Here is a 16112-nt window from a genome sequence, read left to right on the forward strand (position 1 = left end):
TCCTTTTATTCTTTGCTCCATTTATTTTGATCCAGATGCTCTCGATGGGGCTACCAAGCTCCTCCTCCTGTATTTCTGTGCAGAGATATGTATTTTTCACATACAGTGCAACCCCACTTCCCTTTCTGTTCCTCCTGTTCTTTTTGAACAAGTTATGTCCTTCAATTGCTGTATTCCAGTCATGGGAAACATCCCACCAAGTTTCAGTTACACTATCAAGTCATAATTTCCCATATTAAGAGTTCAAGTTTGTTCTGTTTGTTTCCCGTACTTTGGGCATTAGTGTATAGACATCGAAGACCATGTGCTTCATAGTCTGGCTTTCTTCCTACATGTTTCTGAAGACAATGATTGGGCGCTACTAGAGCTGTTCTCTGTGTTGCGGTGCATGAGCCTTTTGTCCATTGTTACCCCCAACTTTACATCTCTCTTCCCCGTAGGATTCTGTTTAAAGCCCTCCCGATGAAGTTCTGCATGCTGTGGCCAAACACATTCCTCCCAACCCTTGTGAGGTACAACCCGTCCTTTGCCAACAGCCTGTCTTCCAGGAAGTGTAGCCCGTGGTCCCAGAATCCAAATCTCCCGCACCGGCACCACCTTCGTAGCCAGTCAGTCACCCGATCTCGGATGCCTGCAGGGTGGGAGAGCCCACTGCTGCCCTAGGTTGTGGATTTCCTTGTCGTACTGCTCTAACAGTCAGGAAGATGTTGTGCTTGCAGGGGCAGCCCCCCAAATGATCTGAAGGGGGAGTTTCCGGCAACCTGCCCCCTCCAGAGGTCTTGTCGTTCGGGGGCTTGTGCACCAGGAACTGGCAGTGCTCACAGCGAGCGGTGGGACATTGCTGGATTCTACCCAGTGTCCCCAGGCACTACTTGAGGTCAGGGTTGTGTCACTGACAGAATTACCTGCTGTAACAGAGTTACCTGCTGAGCAGCTGTGTCCAATTTCTGCTTTAGATGTTTCAAGATGAGTTGTTTTGAATAGCCCCACTTCAGACTAGATGTTGCAGCCTTGAACCCATGGTTTGCCCGAATGCCTGGTATAAGATATGGCATCTCTGGAATTGAGCGGAGATGCACAATTCATTTATATACCAAAAGTCACCTCAAATGATTTTGAAAGAGTGTGCACTGGCAAATCTTGGGTGAACATTGAGGCGGAATCCTTTTAAATTGAGCATCTGCAAAAAGGGCACTTTGGGGGGGATGTTTTGTTTTCTGCATCGAAGCCTCTTTTCTCAATACATGAAAAAGCAGATGACCACAGTAGACCCACCAGGCACTCAGATTACTCATAGTCAATTTATTTGTATATTGCATTTTCCACAATACATTGCGATCAAAGTGGTTCACGAACAAGTACAGTTGCCCTCACTATAATACATCACACTATAGCATTAAATTCAGTTATAGTTTATTTCATAGAAACACAGAGCTGGTAGGGACCTTGGAGATCATCTGTCTAGTCCAACCCATTCCTCAGTGCAGGCTCTGCACTGCAGGGTGCAGCTGCAGCATCTAACGAATGGCCATCTAGTCGCGACATAAATACAGGAGAACCCACCCCTTCCTGAGGCAGTCTGCTCCACTGCTGAACAGCTCTCACTGTTTGGCTAAGGTTTAGCCAAAATCCGCTTCCTGTAATTTCCTCCTGGTGGTTCTAGTCCTGCCCTCTGGAGCAGCAGAGAACAACTCTGCTCCATCTTCTGCATGACAGCCCTTCCAATATTTGAAGCCCGCTATCTTGTCTCCCTGTCATCCTCTCTTCTCCAGGCTAAACAGCCCTTTCAACCATTCCTCATGGGACTTGGTTTCCAGACCCCTCACCATCCTGGTTGCCCGTCTCTGGATGTGCTCCAACTTGTCAATGTCCTTCTTGAAATGGGGTGCCCAGAACTGGACACAGTACTCCAAATACAACCTGATTAACACAGAATAGACTGGAACTGTTACTTCCCGTGATCTGGAAACTCTGCTTCTGTTAATGCAGCCCAAGATTGCATTAGCTTTCTTTGCTGCTGCATCACACTGCTAGCTTGTATTCAGCTTGTGATCCACTAAGGGAGCAATCCTATCTAGATAGGCGGCCACCTCCGAACTCAGAGATCATTCCCTCCACGCTTCTTCTGTCCTGCTTTTTCGGCTAGACAGCCGATTGCGGCTGTCTAGCCGCTAGAGCATGGAGCGGGGAAGGAGGCTGCTGTACGACACGTAGGATGTGTCGTACCGGTAGTTACACTCTCCCCGCCCCGGAGCGCCCCCAGCCATGCCCCTTTCCAGCCGCTCCATGCTTCTCTTGCAAGCGCGGAGTATGGGGCTGTTTTGCATTGCCTCCGAGGGGGAGGTTGGTTCTCCAGGAACTGACCTTGGAGTGTGGACTCTGAGGTCGGTTCCCAGAAAACAACATATCCTATGGCCGTCTAGCCGCTGTCTAGCGACCATAGGATTGCTCCCTCCGATACCTAGGTCCTTATCACAATAGTGCTGCTAGTCCAGGTCTCCCCCATCCTATACTTGTGTCTTTGATTTTTTTTTGGTACCTAAATGCAAGTCTTTATACATTTATCTCTGTTGAATCTCATCTTGTTAGGTTCAGCCCAGCCTGTCTAGATCCTTTTGAATCTTGATCCTGTCTTCTATGGTGCTGGCTATGGCTCCTAGCTTCATGCCATCTGCAGATTTGATAAGCAACCCCTCTACAGTCATTTATAAAAAAAACTTGAATGTTTAAAACATTTCAACATTTAATAGCACAAGACATACTAGTACAGGTGTCCCCAGCGCAGCACCCACAGGTACCATTACCCCCATGGGCATGTCCAGTGGTGCCCACAAAAGGATTCCCAACATGGTGCCTGTGGGCACCAGAAAATTTGTGGTTTTTTTAATTCATTTTTTCTGGGCTTTTTTAATATACATACATGGCTTTGTATGGAACGCATACAACTTTCCAGCAATTATACATAGGCTTCAACAAAAGTGGACCAAATATCCAAATGAGTATCCATTTGAAGGTAATGTCTACATGCCACCTCTTCAAATATTGAAAGTGTTGTAAGGTCCTTAATTCACTGCATTAGAGGAGGTGAATATTTATCCTTCCCGTATTGCAATATTAGCCTTTTAGCCATCAAAAGGGTACAGAGAATCCATTTATGCTGATCATTTGTTAATTTCCATGAAGCAAATAAATAATTTAAAAGAGCGTGTACATACATCAGTGAATATTAAGGACTGTTCCAATACAAAATTTTACTGTGTAATACCGTCCCTGCAAAAAAGAAGCAACTACTGGACATTGCCAAAGCATATGTTTAAAAGAAGGATTAGCAGTATTGCTCTCCCTACAATTAGCCGAATTAGACAATCCCTTATTGAAGAGACGTTGCGGTGTCCGACAGACACGAAGCAACAGTTTCTGCTGAATGAGACGCAGCCTAAGATCCATAGACGCCAAAGGCAGGTGCCAAAGCGGCGACCTGCTGATTAGTTATTTTGTGGTGGTGCCCACAGCAGTTCCTCAGCTTCCCAAATGTGCCCACAGGTCCAAAAAGGTTGGGGACCCCTGAACTAGTAGGTCAGTTAACAAGATCCAGCACCAGTAATTACATATATTCACATCAAACAATTCACTAAACAGTTCCTCACCCACATCAAACACACAGCAAATAAGGGAAAGGAAAAACACACCCAAGACACTTCTAACAGCCTGCCCTCAGGCAGCAGAAAGAGACCCTCCCCTCACCAGGGTCCCATGTCCTGAGCAAAGAAAGGGCCCCCTCGTCCCCAGTGCCCTACCAAGATCTTTGGGAGGTGCTACCTGGGCGTGGCCCAGCATTGCCCTGGGTGTGCCTCCGAAGGCGATAACCAAAGCGGATATATGGATGTGCTGTGTCTCCGAACAGCTCCCCTTGGGCCCCAGAGAGCTTGACGGAGTTAAGACCATAAGATGGTGTCCTGTTGGACTGGACCACAAGCCCATCTGACGCAGCACCCTGTCTCACAAAGTGGCCAACCAGATGCCCCCGTGGGAAGCCCATAAACAGAGCAGGAAGGTCAGATTTTTTTCCCAGGCGGGTGGTGGGAGAATATTATCTATGTCTTTCTTTTTTGTACAACTCTTTGCTATCGGACGAGTAACAAGCTCGGTAAATAGATTAATAGTCCTCACCTGTTCTTGCTCCCCAGCAGCTGTTACAGAACCTGGAAGTGTTATTGAACGTGGACATTGCGTTTAGCCAACATGACTAAGGGTGCGATCCGGTGCATGTTTAGACAGAAAAAGTCCTACAACTCCCAGCATTCTCCAGCCAGCATGGCTGGCTGGGGAATGCTGGGAGTTGAGGGACTTTTTCTGTCTAAACATGCACCGGATCGCACCTTAATAGCCTTGGATAGACCAACCTTCCTTTGTGAATTTGGTCTCCTCTTTGAGCCATCTAAGTGCTAAACTGCACGCTATGTTGGAGCTCCGTGACTGGACCTCCCAGCATTATTTTTCTAAAAGCAGCTATGGGATTTGGATCAGGACCGGAGCACAGTGGTGGGAGTGGTGTCTGACCCATTCTTTCTGTGGTGTAGAGATGTGGAAGCCCAGAAAAAATGGGGTGTTGGGGGGAAAAGAAAAAAGGGAAAAACATGTTTTTCCACAGGGACTTTCGAAATTTTTGTGGGGAGGGGATGGGGTTTTCTCCATTTTTTTTTTCTGGTTTCCCTCAATTTTTTCTTTGCTTTTTTCTGTGCTTTCACTTCTGTACATAAGAACAATATAAGAGCCCTGCTGGATCACACCAAGGTCCATTTAGTCCAGCATTCTGTTCACACAATGGCCAACCAGCTGCCTTTGGGAAACCCACATGCAGGACATAAGTGCAACAGCTCCCTCCCACTCATGTTCCCAAGCAACTGGTGTAAAAGCCTCTGATACTGGAGGTAGCATGTAGCCATCAGAACTAGAATCATAGAATCATAGAATAGTAGGGTTGGAAGGGGCCTACAAGGCCATCAAGTCCAACCCCCTGCTCAATGCAGGAATCCAAGTCAGAGCATCCCTGACAGGTGGCTGTCCAGCCTTGTCTTGAAAGCCTCCAGTGTGGGAGAACCCCCTGCCTCCCTAGGGAATGGGTTCCATTGTCGTATTGCTCTAAAAGTCAGGAAGTTTTTCCTGATGTTCAGCCTGAATCTGGCTTCCTGTAACTTGAGCCCATGATTCCATGTCCTGCACTCTGGGATGACCAAGAAGAAATCCTGGCCTTCCTCTCTGTGACAACCTTTCAAGTACTTGAAGAGTGCTATCATATCCCCCCTCAGTCTTCTCTTCTCAAGGCTAAACATGCCCAGTTCTTTCAGTCTCTCTTCATAAGGCTTTGTTTCCAGTCCCTGATCATCTTTGTTGTCCTCCTCTGAACCCTCTCCAGCTTGTCTTCATCCTTTTAAAGTGTGGTGCCCAGAACTGGACACAGTACTCCAGAGGAGGCCTAAGCAGTGCTGAGTAGAGGGGAACTAGTACTTCCTGGGATTTGGAAGCGATGCTTCTATTAATGCAGCCCCAAATAGCCTTTGCCTTTTTTGCAGCCATATCACATCGTTGGCTCATATTTAGCTTGTCATCAACAACAATTCCAAGATCCTTCTTGCTGGTAGTGTTGTTGAGCCACATATCCCCCATCTTGTAACTGTGCATTTGGTTTCTTTTTCCTAGGTGCAGAACTGGGCATTTATACCAATGAAAGGTCATTCTGTTGTTTTCTTCCCAGCACTCCAGTCTATCCAGATCACTTTGAATTTTGTTTCTGTCTTCCAAAGTATTAGCTATCCCGCCCAATTCTGTGTCATCTGCAAATTTGATCAGCATTCCCTGCACCTCCTCCTCCAAGTCATTCATAAAAATGTTGAAGAGCACTGGGCCCAGGACTGAGCCCTGTGGTACCCCACTCGTTACCTCTCCCCAGTTTGAGAAGGTCCCATTGATAAGCACTCTTTGAGTCCGATTCTGTAGCCAACTGTGGATCCACCGGATCGTTGTTTCATCTAGCCCACTTTGAGCTAGTTTGCTCATCAGGATATCATGGGGCACTTTGTCGAAAGCTTTGCTGAAGTCGAGGTACATGATGTCTACAGCATTCCCATGGTCCACAAGGGAGGTGACTTGATCAAAAAATGAGATCAGATTTGTCTGGCAGGATTTGTTCTTGACAAATCCATGTTGGCTTGGAGTCATCACCGCATTGTTTTCAAGGTGCTTCCAGATGGATTGCTTTATCATCTGCTCCAGAATTTTCCCAGGGATTGATGTCAGACTGACTGGTCTGTAGTTCCCAGGTTCCTCCTTTTTACCCTTTTTGAAGATAGGGACAACATTAGCCCTCCTCCAGTCATCTGGCACTTCCCCCGTCCTCCATGATTTCTCAAAGAGAATAGAGAGTGGTTCCGAGAGTTCTTCTGCCAGTTCCTTTATTCCTCTAGGATGCAGTTCATCTGGCCCTGGAGATTTGAACTCATTCAAAGTAATGAGGTGTTCCTTGACCATATGCCTATTGATCTCAAGCTGCAATCCTGCCCCTTCAGCCTGTACTTTGCTTTTGCCAGGGGGGTCATAGATCCTCTTTTTGGAGAAGACTGAGCCAAAGTAGGAATTGAGCATCTCTGCCTTTTTTTTGTCATCTGTTATCATTTTGCCATCCTTATTTAAAAGCTGAACCACCATTTCTTTGCCTTTTACTATGCACATAGCTGAAGAAAGCCTTTTTGTTGCTTTTAGCATCCCTCGCTAACCTCAGCTCATTCTCGGCTTTAGCCTTCCTGACACCATCCCTGCAATTCTGTGCTACCTGCCTGTACTCTTCCTTTGTTGCTTGGCCTTCCTTCCACTTCCTATATGTGTCCTTTTTTGTTTTCAGGTCATCCGTAAGCTTTTTGTGAAGCCACATTGGCTTCTTCTGTTGTCTTCCACCTTTTCTTCTTGTTGGAATTGTTTGTAATTGTGCCTTGAGAATTTCCTTTTTTAAAAGCTCCCATCCATCTTGGACTCCTTTTCTCGTTAGAGTCACTCGCCATGGGACCTTACTGATCATTGTTCTGAGTTTATTAAAATCAGCTTTCCTAAAATCCAGGGTACGCGTTTGACTACACTCGGCTTTTGCTTCCCTTAGAACCAAGAACTGAAGTACAACATGGTCTCTTTCCCCCAGAGTTCCTGTAACTGCGACTTCATCCACTAAGTCATCTCTGTTGGTTAGGATCAAGTCAAAGATAGCCGATCCTCTAGTTCCTTCCTCTACTTTCTGTAGGAGGAAGTTATCCGCCACACAAGCCAGGAATTTCCTGGAGGGGCCATGTTTTGCAGAACTTGTCTCCCAACAAATATCGGGGAAATTGAAGTCCCCCATTACTACTACATCATGCTTCCTTAAAACATTGGCTATTTGCTTTTCAAAAGTTTCATCCTCATCCTCTCCTTGATTGGGTGGCCGGTAGTAGACTCCGAGCCAGGTTCCTTTTATTCTTTGCTCCATTTTTTTGATCCAGATGCTCTCGATGGGGCTACCAAGCTCCTCCTCCTGTATTTCTGTGCAGAGATATGTATTTTTCACATACAGTGCAACCCCACTTCCCTTTCTGTTCCTCCTGTTCTTTTTGAACAAGTTATATCCTTCAATTGCTGTATTCCAGCCATGAGAGTCATCCCACCAAGTTTCAGTTACACCTATCAAGTCATAATTTCCGTCCCATATTAAGAGTTCAAGTTTGTTCTGTTTGTTTCCCATACTCTGGGCATTAGTATATAGACATCGAAGACCATGTGCTTCATAGTCTGGCTTTCTTTCTACATGTGTCTGAAGACTATTATTGGGCGCTATCAGAGCTGTTCTCTCCCTTGCGGTGCATGAGCCTATATCCATTGTTACCCCCAACATTACATCTCCCTTCCCTGTAGGATTCAGTTTAAAGCCCTCCTGATGAAGTTCTTCATGCTGTGGCCAAACACATTCTTCCCATCCTTTGTGAGGTGCAACCCGTCCCTTGCCAACAGCCCATCTTCCAGGTAGCATAGCCCGTGGTCCCAGAAGCCAAATCTCCCACACCGGCACCACCTTCGTAGCCAGTCATTCACCCAGAGTATTTTTCTTTCCCTTTCTATCCCTCTTCTAACTACTGGAAGTATGGATGAGAAAACTATATGGGCCCTAAAGTTCTTGAGTTTCCTTCCCAAAGCTTCAAAGTCTGACGTGATTTCTTCGTAGCTCTGCTTGGCGGTATTATGGAAGACTAGTAATCGTTACCTTCCATGAATTTGTCTAATCCCCTTTAAAAGCTAACCAAATTGGTGGCCGTCACTGCATCTTGTGGAAGTGAATTCCACAGTTTAACTCTGTGCTGCGTGAAGACGTCCTGTCTTTTATGTGTCCTGAATCTCCCACCATTCAGCATCATGGGGTGGCCCCGTTGGATCCTAGTATTATGGGACAGGGAGAAAAATATTTCCCTATCTACGTTCTCCACACCATGCATAATTTTGTACACTTTAATCATGTCTCCCCTCACTTGCCGTTTTTAAGCTAGACAGTCTTGTAGGGGAGTTGTTCCAGCCCCTTGAACATTTGCGTTGCCGTTTTCGGCACTGCCCTTTTGTTGTTGTTTAAATGGCTGCTTAATTGTCAACGAGTTCAGTGGCATTTGAATAGCCAATTGGCTGATTAAAATTATTTTTAAAATGTTTTTAATTCTAATTTTAAAATTAGAATGGTGAAAATACAAGGATTTTTAAAAAGTATGTTTCTAGTCCTCATGGGCTCCAGAGAGAAGGTGACTATTTGATAGCCAAACAAGGCCAGGAAGAGAGGTATGATTCATCCCCCGTTACTCTTGTCTCTGTATTTCAAGGTTTGCGAAATGCCCCCCGCTGCTGGGACGTGATCCAGCCCCTCCTCTGTGCTGTGTATGTGCCCAAGTGTGAGGACGGCAAGGTGGAGCTGCCCAGCCAGACCCTGTGCCAAGCCACACGGGGGCCCTGCACTATTGTGGAACGGGAGCGGGGCTGGCCGGACTTCCTCAGGTGCACCACAGACCGCTTCCCCGAAGGCTGCCCGGTAAGGAGGTGTTTGTGTGGCATGTCAGCACAAAGGCTGACAATTTGCCGGACTGGGCCGTGGTCATGGGGCCAGGGAAAGAATCCGCTGGGGCCGGAAGCCATCGGACTGCAGGGGAAGGGAATTTCCCTGGATACACACCGAGAGGCAGTGCTGTGTGATGGTTAGAGTGTTGGACTGGCACTTGGGAGATCCGGGTTCTAGTTTCTGCTTGGCCAGAAAATTCTCTGGGAGACTCTGGGCCCGTCACTAACTCTAACCTACCTCATAGGATTGTTGTGAGGATAAAATGGAGAGGGGGAGGATCTAGTATGCCTCCTTGAAGGAAAGGAGAGATATAAATGTGGTGTAGAGGCTAGAGTGCTGGACTGGGAATCGGGAGATCCGGGTTCTAGTCCCCACTCGGCCATGGAAGCTCACTGGGTGACTTTGGGCCAGTCACAGACTCTCAGCCCAACCCACCTCACAGGGTTGTTGTTGTGAGGATAAAATGGAGGAAGGAGGAGGATCATGTACGCTGCCTTGAGTTCCTTGGAGGAAAAAAGGCGGGATATAAATGCAATAAATAAATAAATAAATAAAAATGTAGCGGATACATAAAATAGTAAGAAAGGGAGCAGCAGCTGTTCCTCTCCCAAGAGAAAGTCACTATAGCCAATAGGACTGGGAATGATGGGAGTTGCAGTCCAACACATCTGGAGGGCACCACGTTGGGGAAAGCTGCCTTATAAGCTAGTCTGTGTTGGGCAAAGTATTGTGTGTGGTGGTGAGGAGGGCTGAGCATCACAGCACCCAAGAAGAATTTGACGCCCCATTTGCTCCGTTGTTTCTCCTCTGTTCACACAGAATGAGGTGCAGAACATCAGGTTCAACAGCTCGGGGCAGTGCGAGGCGCCGCTCGTGCGGACAGACAACCCCAAGAGCTGGTATGAGGATGTGGAAGGGTGCGGCATCCAGTGTCACAACCCCCTTTTCACCGAGAAAGAGCACCACGAGATGCACGTCTACATCGCCGCCTTCAGCTCTGTCACTATTTTCTGCACTTTCTTTACCCTGGTAAACAGAATTGCGCAGGGGGTTGGGGAGAGAGAAAGATGAGGGAATAACCGGGGCGGCCCAACCCTGCCAGCAGTCCAGGCAGCTGCCTGAGGTGACAGAGTTTAAGACGGGGCGCAGAACCCGCTCAGGCCTGCAGGCCCAATCCTGCGAGATTGGCTGGGACACACGAGGGGGTCCTTTCTGTGGCTGTCGAATTCGCTTTCGTGAGAGGATTGTCTTGACTCTTCGTCTGTGGAAGAGGGAACAGTTAAGGCTGGGGAATGCTGAGTTGTGGGACTTTTTCCTGTCTCAACATGCATAGGATTGTGCCCTAAGTCGATTTTGTTTAGGCAAGCTATCATTCGGCCAGCCTCCCCCAACCCGGCGCCCTCCAGATGTGTTGGACTACAATTCCCATTGTCCCCAATGAGCACACATCTGGAGGGCAGCAGCTGGGGAAAGCTGCATCAAGCTATATATGTTTTTATGCAGGCTCAGCTGTTTTATTTACCTCTCTTATGCATTTTTAATGTTCTTTTGTTGTTGTTTTGCATCTCCGAGCTGTGAAGTGAATTGACAATTAGCTGCCTTGAGTGCTACTTTTTTTTAAGCGGATGGGTGGGCTATATCAATGATCTTCGGTCATGCCGCCACCGCTGCTTTCCTCCATCGTCCCCCCAAAACGTGTGCTGACGCTGTTGTGCCTCCCCCTGCCCCCCTCAGGCCACCTTTGTCGCCGACTGGAAGAACTCGAATCGCTACCCAGCTGTCATCCTGTTCTATGTCAACGCCTGCTTCTTCATGGGCAGCATTGGCTGGCTGGCCCAGTTCATGGACGGGGCCCGCAGCGAGATCGTGTGCCGCGCCGACGGGACCATGCGCCTGGGGGAGCCGACGTACGTTCCTCCGGTGGCCACCATTCGTGACCGAGATGAGTTTGAGGCAGGACTGGCGAAGCAGTAGCCCTCTGGGTGGAGCTGGACTCCCAACTCCCATCATCCACAGCCAATGGCCAGGGTGATGGGAGTTGTAGTCCAACAACATCTCAGGGGGCCACCAGTTCTCTGCCCCTCGCACAGAACATGCTGGGGAATAAGGCTGGACCAGAACTCTTCTCCCTGACACACTAGCCTTCTGTGTGCAGGGATTTGTCTTGATTTTGGCATGGAGAAGCATCAGCTGTGTCAAGTCCTCACCCCACCTGCCCTCTGCAGTGATGCTGCCCATGCACAGGTGGACCACATCCGTAAGAGCTAGGTTGGAGTGGAGGCTCTTTGGCTCAGGGATAAGTGGCACCTTTGAACCAGCCTTGGCATCCAGAGGGTTCATTTATCCAGCTGTATAATGACTGCTGTGTAGAAGAGGGAACATATTTTAGTCATATGGGATAGTCGTTCACGTACTTGGGTGCTGCTGTCCTTACTGAAACCCACTTCTGTAGCGAGACCCTCATAAGAGCTGTAAAGAATTAGGGCTGTAGCTATTTCACATTCTGCTGCACAAGTGGCCTTGGACACAGCACCCAGCAAATTTTTTGAAAAATTTTGTTTTTTGTTTTTTGAAAAAAACAAGTAAGTTTCTAGCCCTTTAGATTGAGGGTGGGCAATTTTCTTAGGTTGGGAGGATGCACTGGCCCTCATGGAACCCTTCGGGGGCCGCCAAAACCCATTCACACACACCACAGATACACCAAGGGGGAAAGAGGCTTTGACTTCCACTCCACCCCCAGTAATCCCAATCACTGGGTGTTTCCCTGCAGAATTGGGCTCCTGACAGGTGTCCCATGTTGCTGGGATCAGGGCCTGCTGGGATGACACTTCTCCTGTACCCTGTGTGGTGGTGCAGAAGGCAGCTGTGGTGGGCCGCACATGCAGCCTCTGAGGGCCCCTGCGAGTTTCCTGCCCCTGCTTGAGCTGGCCAGAGGGCTCTCGCCTGTCCCTCCCGCCTTTCTGTCCACCTGAGCTGTTTACAGAAGCAGGGAGGGAGAAGTGAAGGCAGGCGTTTGGGGCGGAGCAGGTGGCATCTCTTTGGATGCCAGGTTTGGCCTGAGGGCAGCACGCTGCTAACTCTAAAACTAGGTGGTTGACGGGAAAGTGTTTTGCCTCTCTAAGACTGACACAGCTGTTGCTAGAGGGCTCTGTGGGTTGCATCCTGGGTGCTGCTCGGATGTATTTGCCAATGATGGGGGGTTTATTTGGAGGGAGCTGGGCCATGTTCCCCTTCCAAGGCCTCTCTGCAGAAGAGGAGTGACCAACGACCTTTCTGTCCCCCTCTGCAGCTCGAATGAGACGCTCTCCTGCGTGATCATCTTTGTCATTGTCTACTACTCTTTGATGTCAGGCGTGATCTGGTTTGTCATGCTGACCTACGCCTGGCACACATCCTTCAAGGCGCTGGGCACCACCTACCAGCCGCTGGTGGGCAAGACCTCCTACTTTCACCTGGTGACCTGGTCCATTCCTTTCGTCCTCACGGTGGCCATTTTGGCCGTTGCCCAGGTAACGGCGCAGGTGGGACACATCTTTTGGGTTCCATCTGGGGTGGGGGCCGTTTCTCGGGGCACAAGGGACCAGCAGCCTGTTCCCTGCTGCAGAGGTGATGACTGGCCAGCTGGGCTGTGGGGCAAAGGGGACAGAACTCCCCAGGCCTCCACCAGGCCGCAGACAGAGCAGGTGAGGGCTGCATACGGCCTTGCATGATCTAAACACTCAGCGCCCTGAGGTGTAAGAAGGCAAGGGTGGTGGGCCGTCCAAGAGAAGTTGTGCTTTAGTGCAAGGGTGGGGAACCTCAGGCCTGGGGGCCAAACCTGGCCCTCTGCAGGTCCCAGTCTGGCCCTCTTGGCTTTCCCGGATGGCCACGCCCCTCTCCCCTGGCTCCACCCCTTTTTGCCAACCACCAGTCTTTTGGCGTTTTCCCGGCGTTGACACATTCTCGCCCCCTTCTAAAAGGCTGGAATGCCTCTCCTGAGGCTGAGTGACCGGCAGGAAGAGCTTTCAGCCAAAATGTGATGGCCCCGCCCCTTTTGCCTTCGGACCTTGCAGCCCCCAGAGCTGCTCTGAAATTGAATTCTCCCCTTGGGCTGAAGGAGGCCCCCGGACTGCATGTCACGGCTGACAGACCAGCTTCCTGCCTGCTCCTGTGTGCTCCCCTTTGCAGGTGGACGGAGACTCGGTCAGCGGCATCTGCTTTGTCGGGTACAAGAACTACCACTACCGAGCGGGGTTTGTCCTGGCCCCCATCGGCCTGGTGTTGCTCGTGGGCGGCTATTTCTTGATCCGAGGTGGGTTTCTTTCCATATGAAACCTCTCGCTCCAGTTCCCTCTGCCCAGGAGTTCTGCATTTCTGTACTGAAAACCAGCGAGTGTCGCATGGTTGGGAAAAGATAAGGGCCGCGGGTTCTCCTCCGGTCTCCAGCGCGAAGCGGCCTGGCTCTCAGCATGGGGTCTGCTCCATAGGGGGGAGCCCGCACACGGACAGGCCCGTAGACAGACGCCCTGTTCAGGCCTTTGAATCCACCACGTGGGTAGACTTGCGTGAGGGAAAGCCGTGACCAGCACGCTACCTCTGCCCCCCTCTGTTGCCGTCCTCATCACTGTCTGAGGACAAACATTTGCATGGGGTGCCCACAGCAGACTTTTGCCCCCAGTGACCTGGTGTGTTGTAGCAGTTAGAGCGTTGGGGAGACCCGGGTTCCGGTCTCCCTTTGGTCATAAAACTCACTGGGTGACTGTGGGCCAGTCGCTGATTCTCAGCCTCACAGGGTTTTGTGAGGATACAATGGAGAAGAGGAGGATCATGTCCGCCACCTTGGGCTCCTTGGAGGACAAGCGAGATATCAGTGTAATGAATAAATAAAATGATAAAAGGAATAAGAAAGAAAGAAACTTCTGGAGGGTGTTGGGGCAGCCATACCGCACGGTTCTAATTGCGTGTTGGGTTAGAACGTCTGAATGGATCTAGAACAGCCTTCCCCAACCGGGCGCCCTCTGTGTCATGCTGGCTGGGGATGATGGGAGTTGTAGTCACACATCTGGAGGTCCCCTGGTTTGGGAAGGCTGAGCTAGAGGCCTTGGCACATAAACACGATGGATCTGTTCCGAGGGGCACATTGCAGAGAAAGGCTGCCCCCCCCCCCCATATTTCTGGTATGTACTTCTCTCCTGGTTTGGAACGCGTCAGTCAGCTTTTATGTAACATGTTAAAATTACATGTGCGAGCTTGCAAAAAACAGGAATCGATTCTGTGAAGAACGATTAGCGAATACCCTTGACTGGTCAGCCCACTTTTGAGCAAGAAATGTACACGTCTCACGCTGACCAAATAATCTTTAAAACTGAAACACGGTTCACATGCTATGTGAGGCAGCTTTCCTGGGTCCTAATTAATCTCCTCTGCAGAAACTTGTAAATTAAGGGATTTCCTAGGAAACCTCCCACTTTCTCAACCAGAAATCTCACCGCCTCGGGGTTCAGGATGATTGTATTCCTGGGAGCCTTAGGATTTCCTTATTAACAACCTGTCGTTCAAGCCAAGTCAAAGTTTTATTATAACAGACAATAGAGCTTGTGTTAAACAGTAAGAGTGGCACATTTCCATACATGCATGTGCTTCATTGTGTTCATGCTTTCTTTGGGACCGGGGACTGTGACTTGCAGACCTTTGCAGTCAGGTTCCTTTTAGCTCGCGACTGGAGAAGGAGCCCTTTTTTGTGTGGGGATAGATGGAGGGGCAGTAGAAGTTTCCTGGGGTTTTCCCTCCCCCCAATCTCTTTAAATTTTTTCTACTGATCATCCACCCAAACACTCTCTGGTTCCTACTTCTTTAAGAGACACCAGTGTATTTACTGGGTTATTTTCCCATGAGGACTAGAATCATAGTGGATTTATTTTTTAATGAAGGACAAATCATGTGCAGTTTGGCTTTTGCATTCCCGCATTGTGTGGCAGGCGACAGCAGTTATTGTCCTCCCGTTACTCCCCCTTGGCAAAGAAAGCCTTGGTACCGTCGGGGCTGCAAACTTATAGCAGAGCTTTCCTTGCCTCGTTCCAGGTGTGATGACTCTGTTCTCCATCAAAAGCAACCACCCCGGCCTGCTGAGCGAGAAAGCTGCCAGCAAAATCAACGAGACGATGCTACGCCTTGGTAAGCAGCCAGACTTCTTTAGTTAGTTGCGGTATTGGTATCCCACTCCTCAGCTAAAAAGCCTCCCAGCGTGACTGCCATATAATCAGTAAAATGAGACGGTCCTGGCCCGCGGTCTAGAAAGTCATGACACACAAGGAAAACGGAATGGGGAGGGAAGAGGAAACAATTATTTCAGCAGGGCTGGTGGAACGGCCCCGCATCCCTCTCTCCTCTCCCTCACTGTAGCCTGCTGGAATGGCTGCTGCTGGTGACAGCTGAGGGAGGAGGAGCCTTCACGAGCGACATCGCCAGCAGGACTTGTGTGGCTCCCAAGTCTTTGGCGGGCTGCGCTATGTGTGGAAAACATGTAGCCAGCCCAGGGCGCCCTCAGCCACCTGGGTGAGCTGCAGAGAAAGAGGAGGGCACGCGGCCCAGTGGGGCAGCCTGGGATTTGCATGCTGGGGGTCCCTGTTTGGTGTCTCCTGTTAAGAGAATTTGCAGCAGCAGCACCTGGTTGGAAAAGGCAACTCCTGTCTAGATCAGGGGTGTTGAACCTCTTTCAGCCTGTGAGCTGGATTCAGTTTCAGAGAAGCTCTCAGGGGCCACATTCCAGTGGTGGGCGGGACGGAAGGCGAAATGGGGCGGCGGCAGGGTGAAAATGCCCCAGACATCAGCACATTTTAGCCCAACATTCTTACTGCCAGGAACTGCTAGGAGAGGCATTTCCACCTTTTAGAAAGGGGGGGGGTGCAAAATCCAGGAATCCGCCAAATGATCGGCAGTTGGGAGAAAAGAGTTCAGGGATCAGGGGAAGGGGGCGTGGCTCTCTGGGGAACCCCAGGTGGGCCGGAGTAGGACCCCA

General features: G+C 49.5%; 1 protein-coding gene across 2 annotated transcripts in view; it reads left to right on the forward strand.

Annotated features, from left to right (window-relative positions):
• Positions 1–16112, forward strand: part of SMO (smoothened, frizzled class receptor) — a 39965-nt gene that overhangs the window by 13297 nt on the left and 10556 nt on the right. Inside the window, exons 2-7 of one of the 2 annotated variants that reach the window (XM_084808927.1) lie at positions 8883–9088; positions 9935–10144; positions 10850–11022; positions 12405–12624; positions 13283–13406; positions 15176–15268. In XM_084808927.1, coding sequence (XP_084665053.1) covers positions 8883–9088; positions 9935–10144; positions 10850–11022; positions 12405–12624; positions 13283–13406; positions 15176–15268 — 1026 coding nt within the window. Of the gene's footprint in view, positions 1–8882; positions 9089–9934; positions 10145–10849; positions 11023–12404; positions 12637–13282; positions 13407–15175; positions 15269–16112 lie in introns of both variants that reach the window. The other variant, XM_084808926.1, reaches the window with a different exon arrangement.

Source organism: Heloderma suspectum, chromosome 7 (genome assembly GCF_057233095.1).
Source record: "Heloderma suspectum isolate Gila_16-S chromosome 7, 16-S_ref, whole genome shotgun sequence".
NCBI lineage: Eukaryota > Metazoa > Chordata > Lepidosauria > Squamata > Helodermatidae > Heloderma > Heloderma suspectum.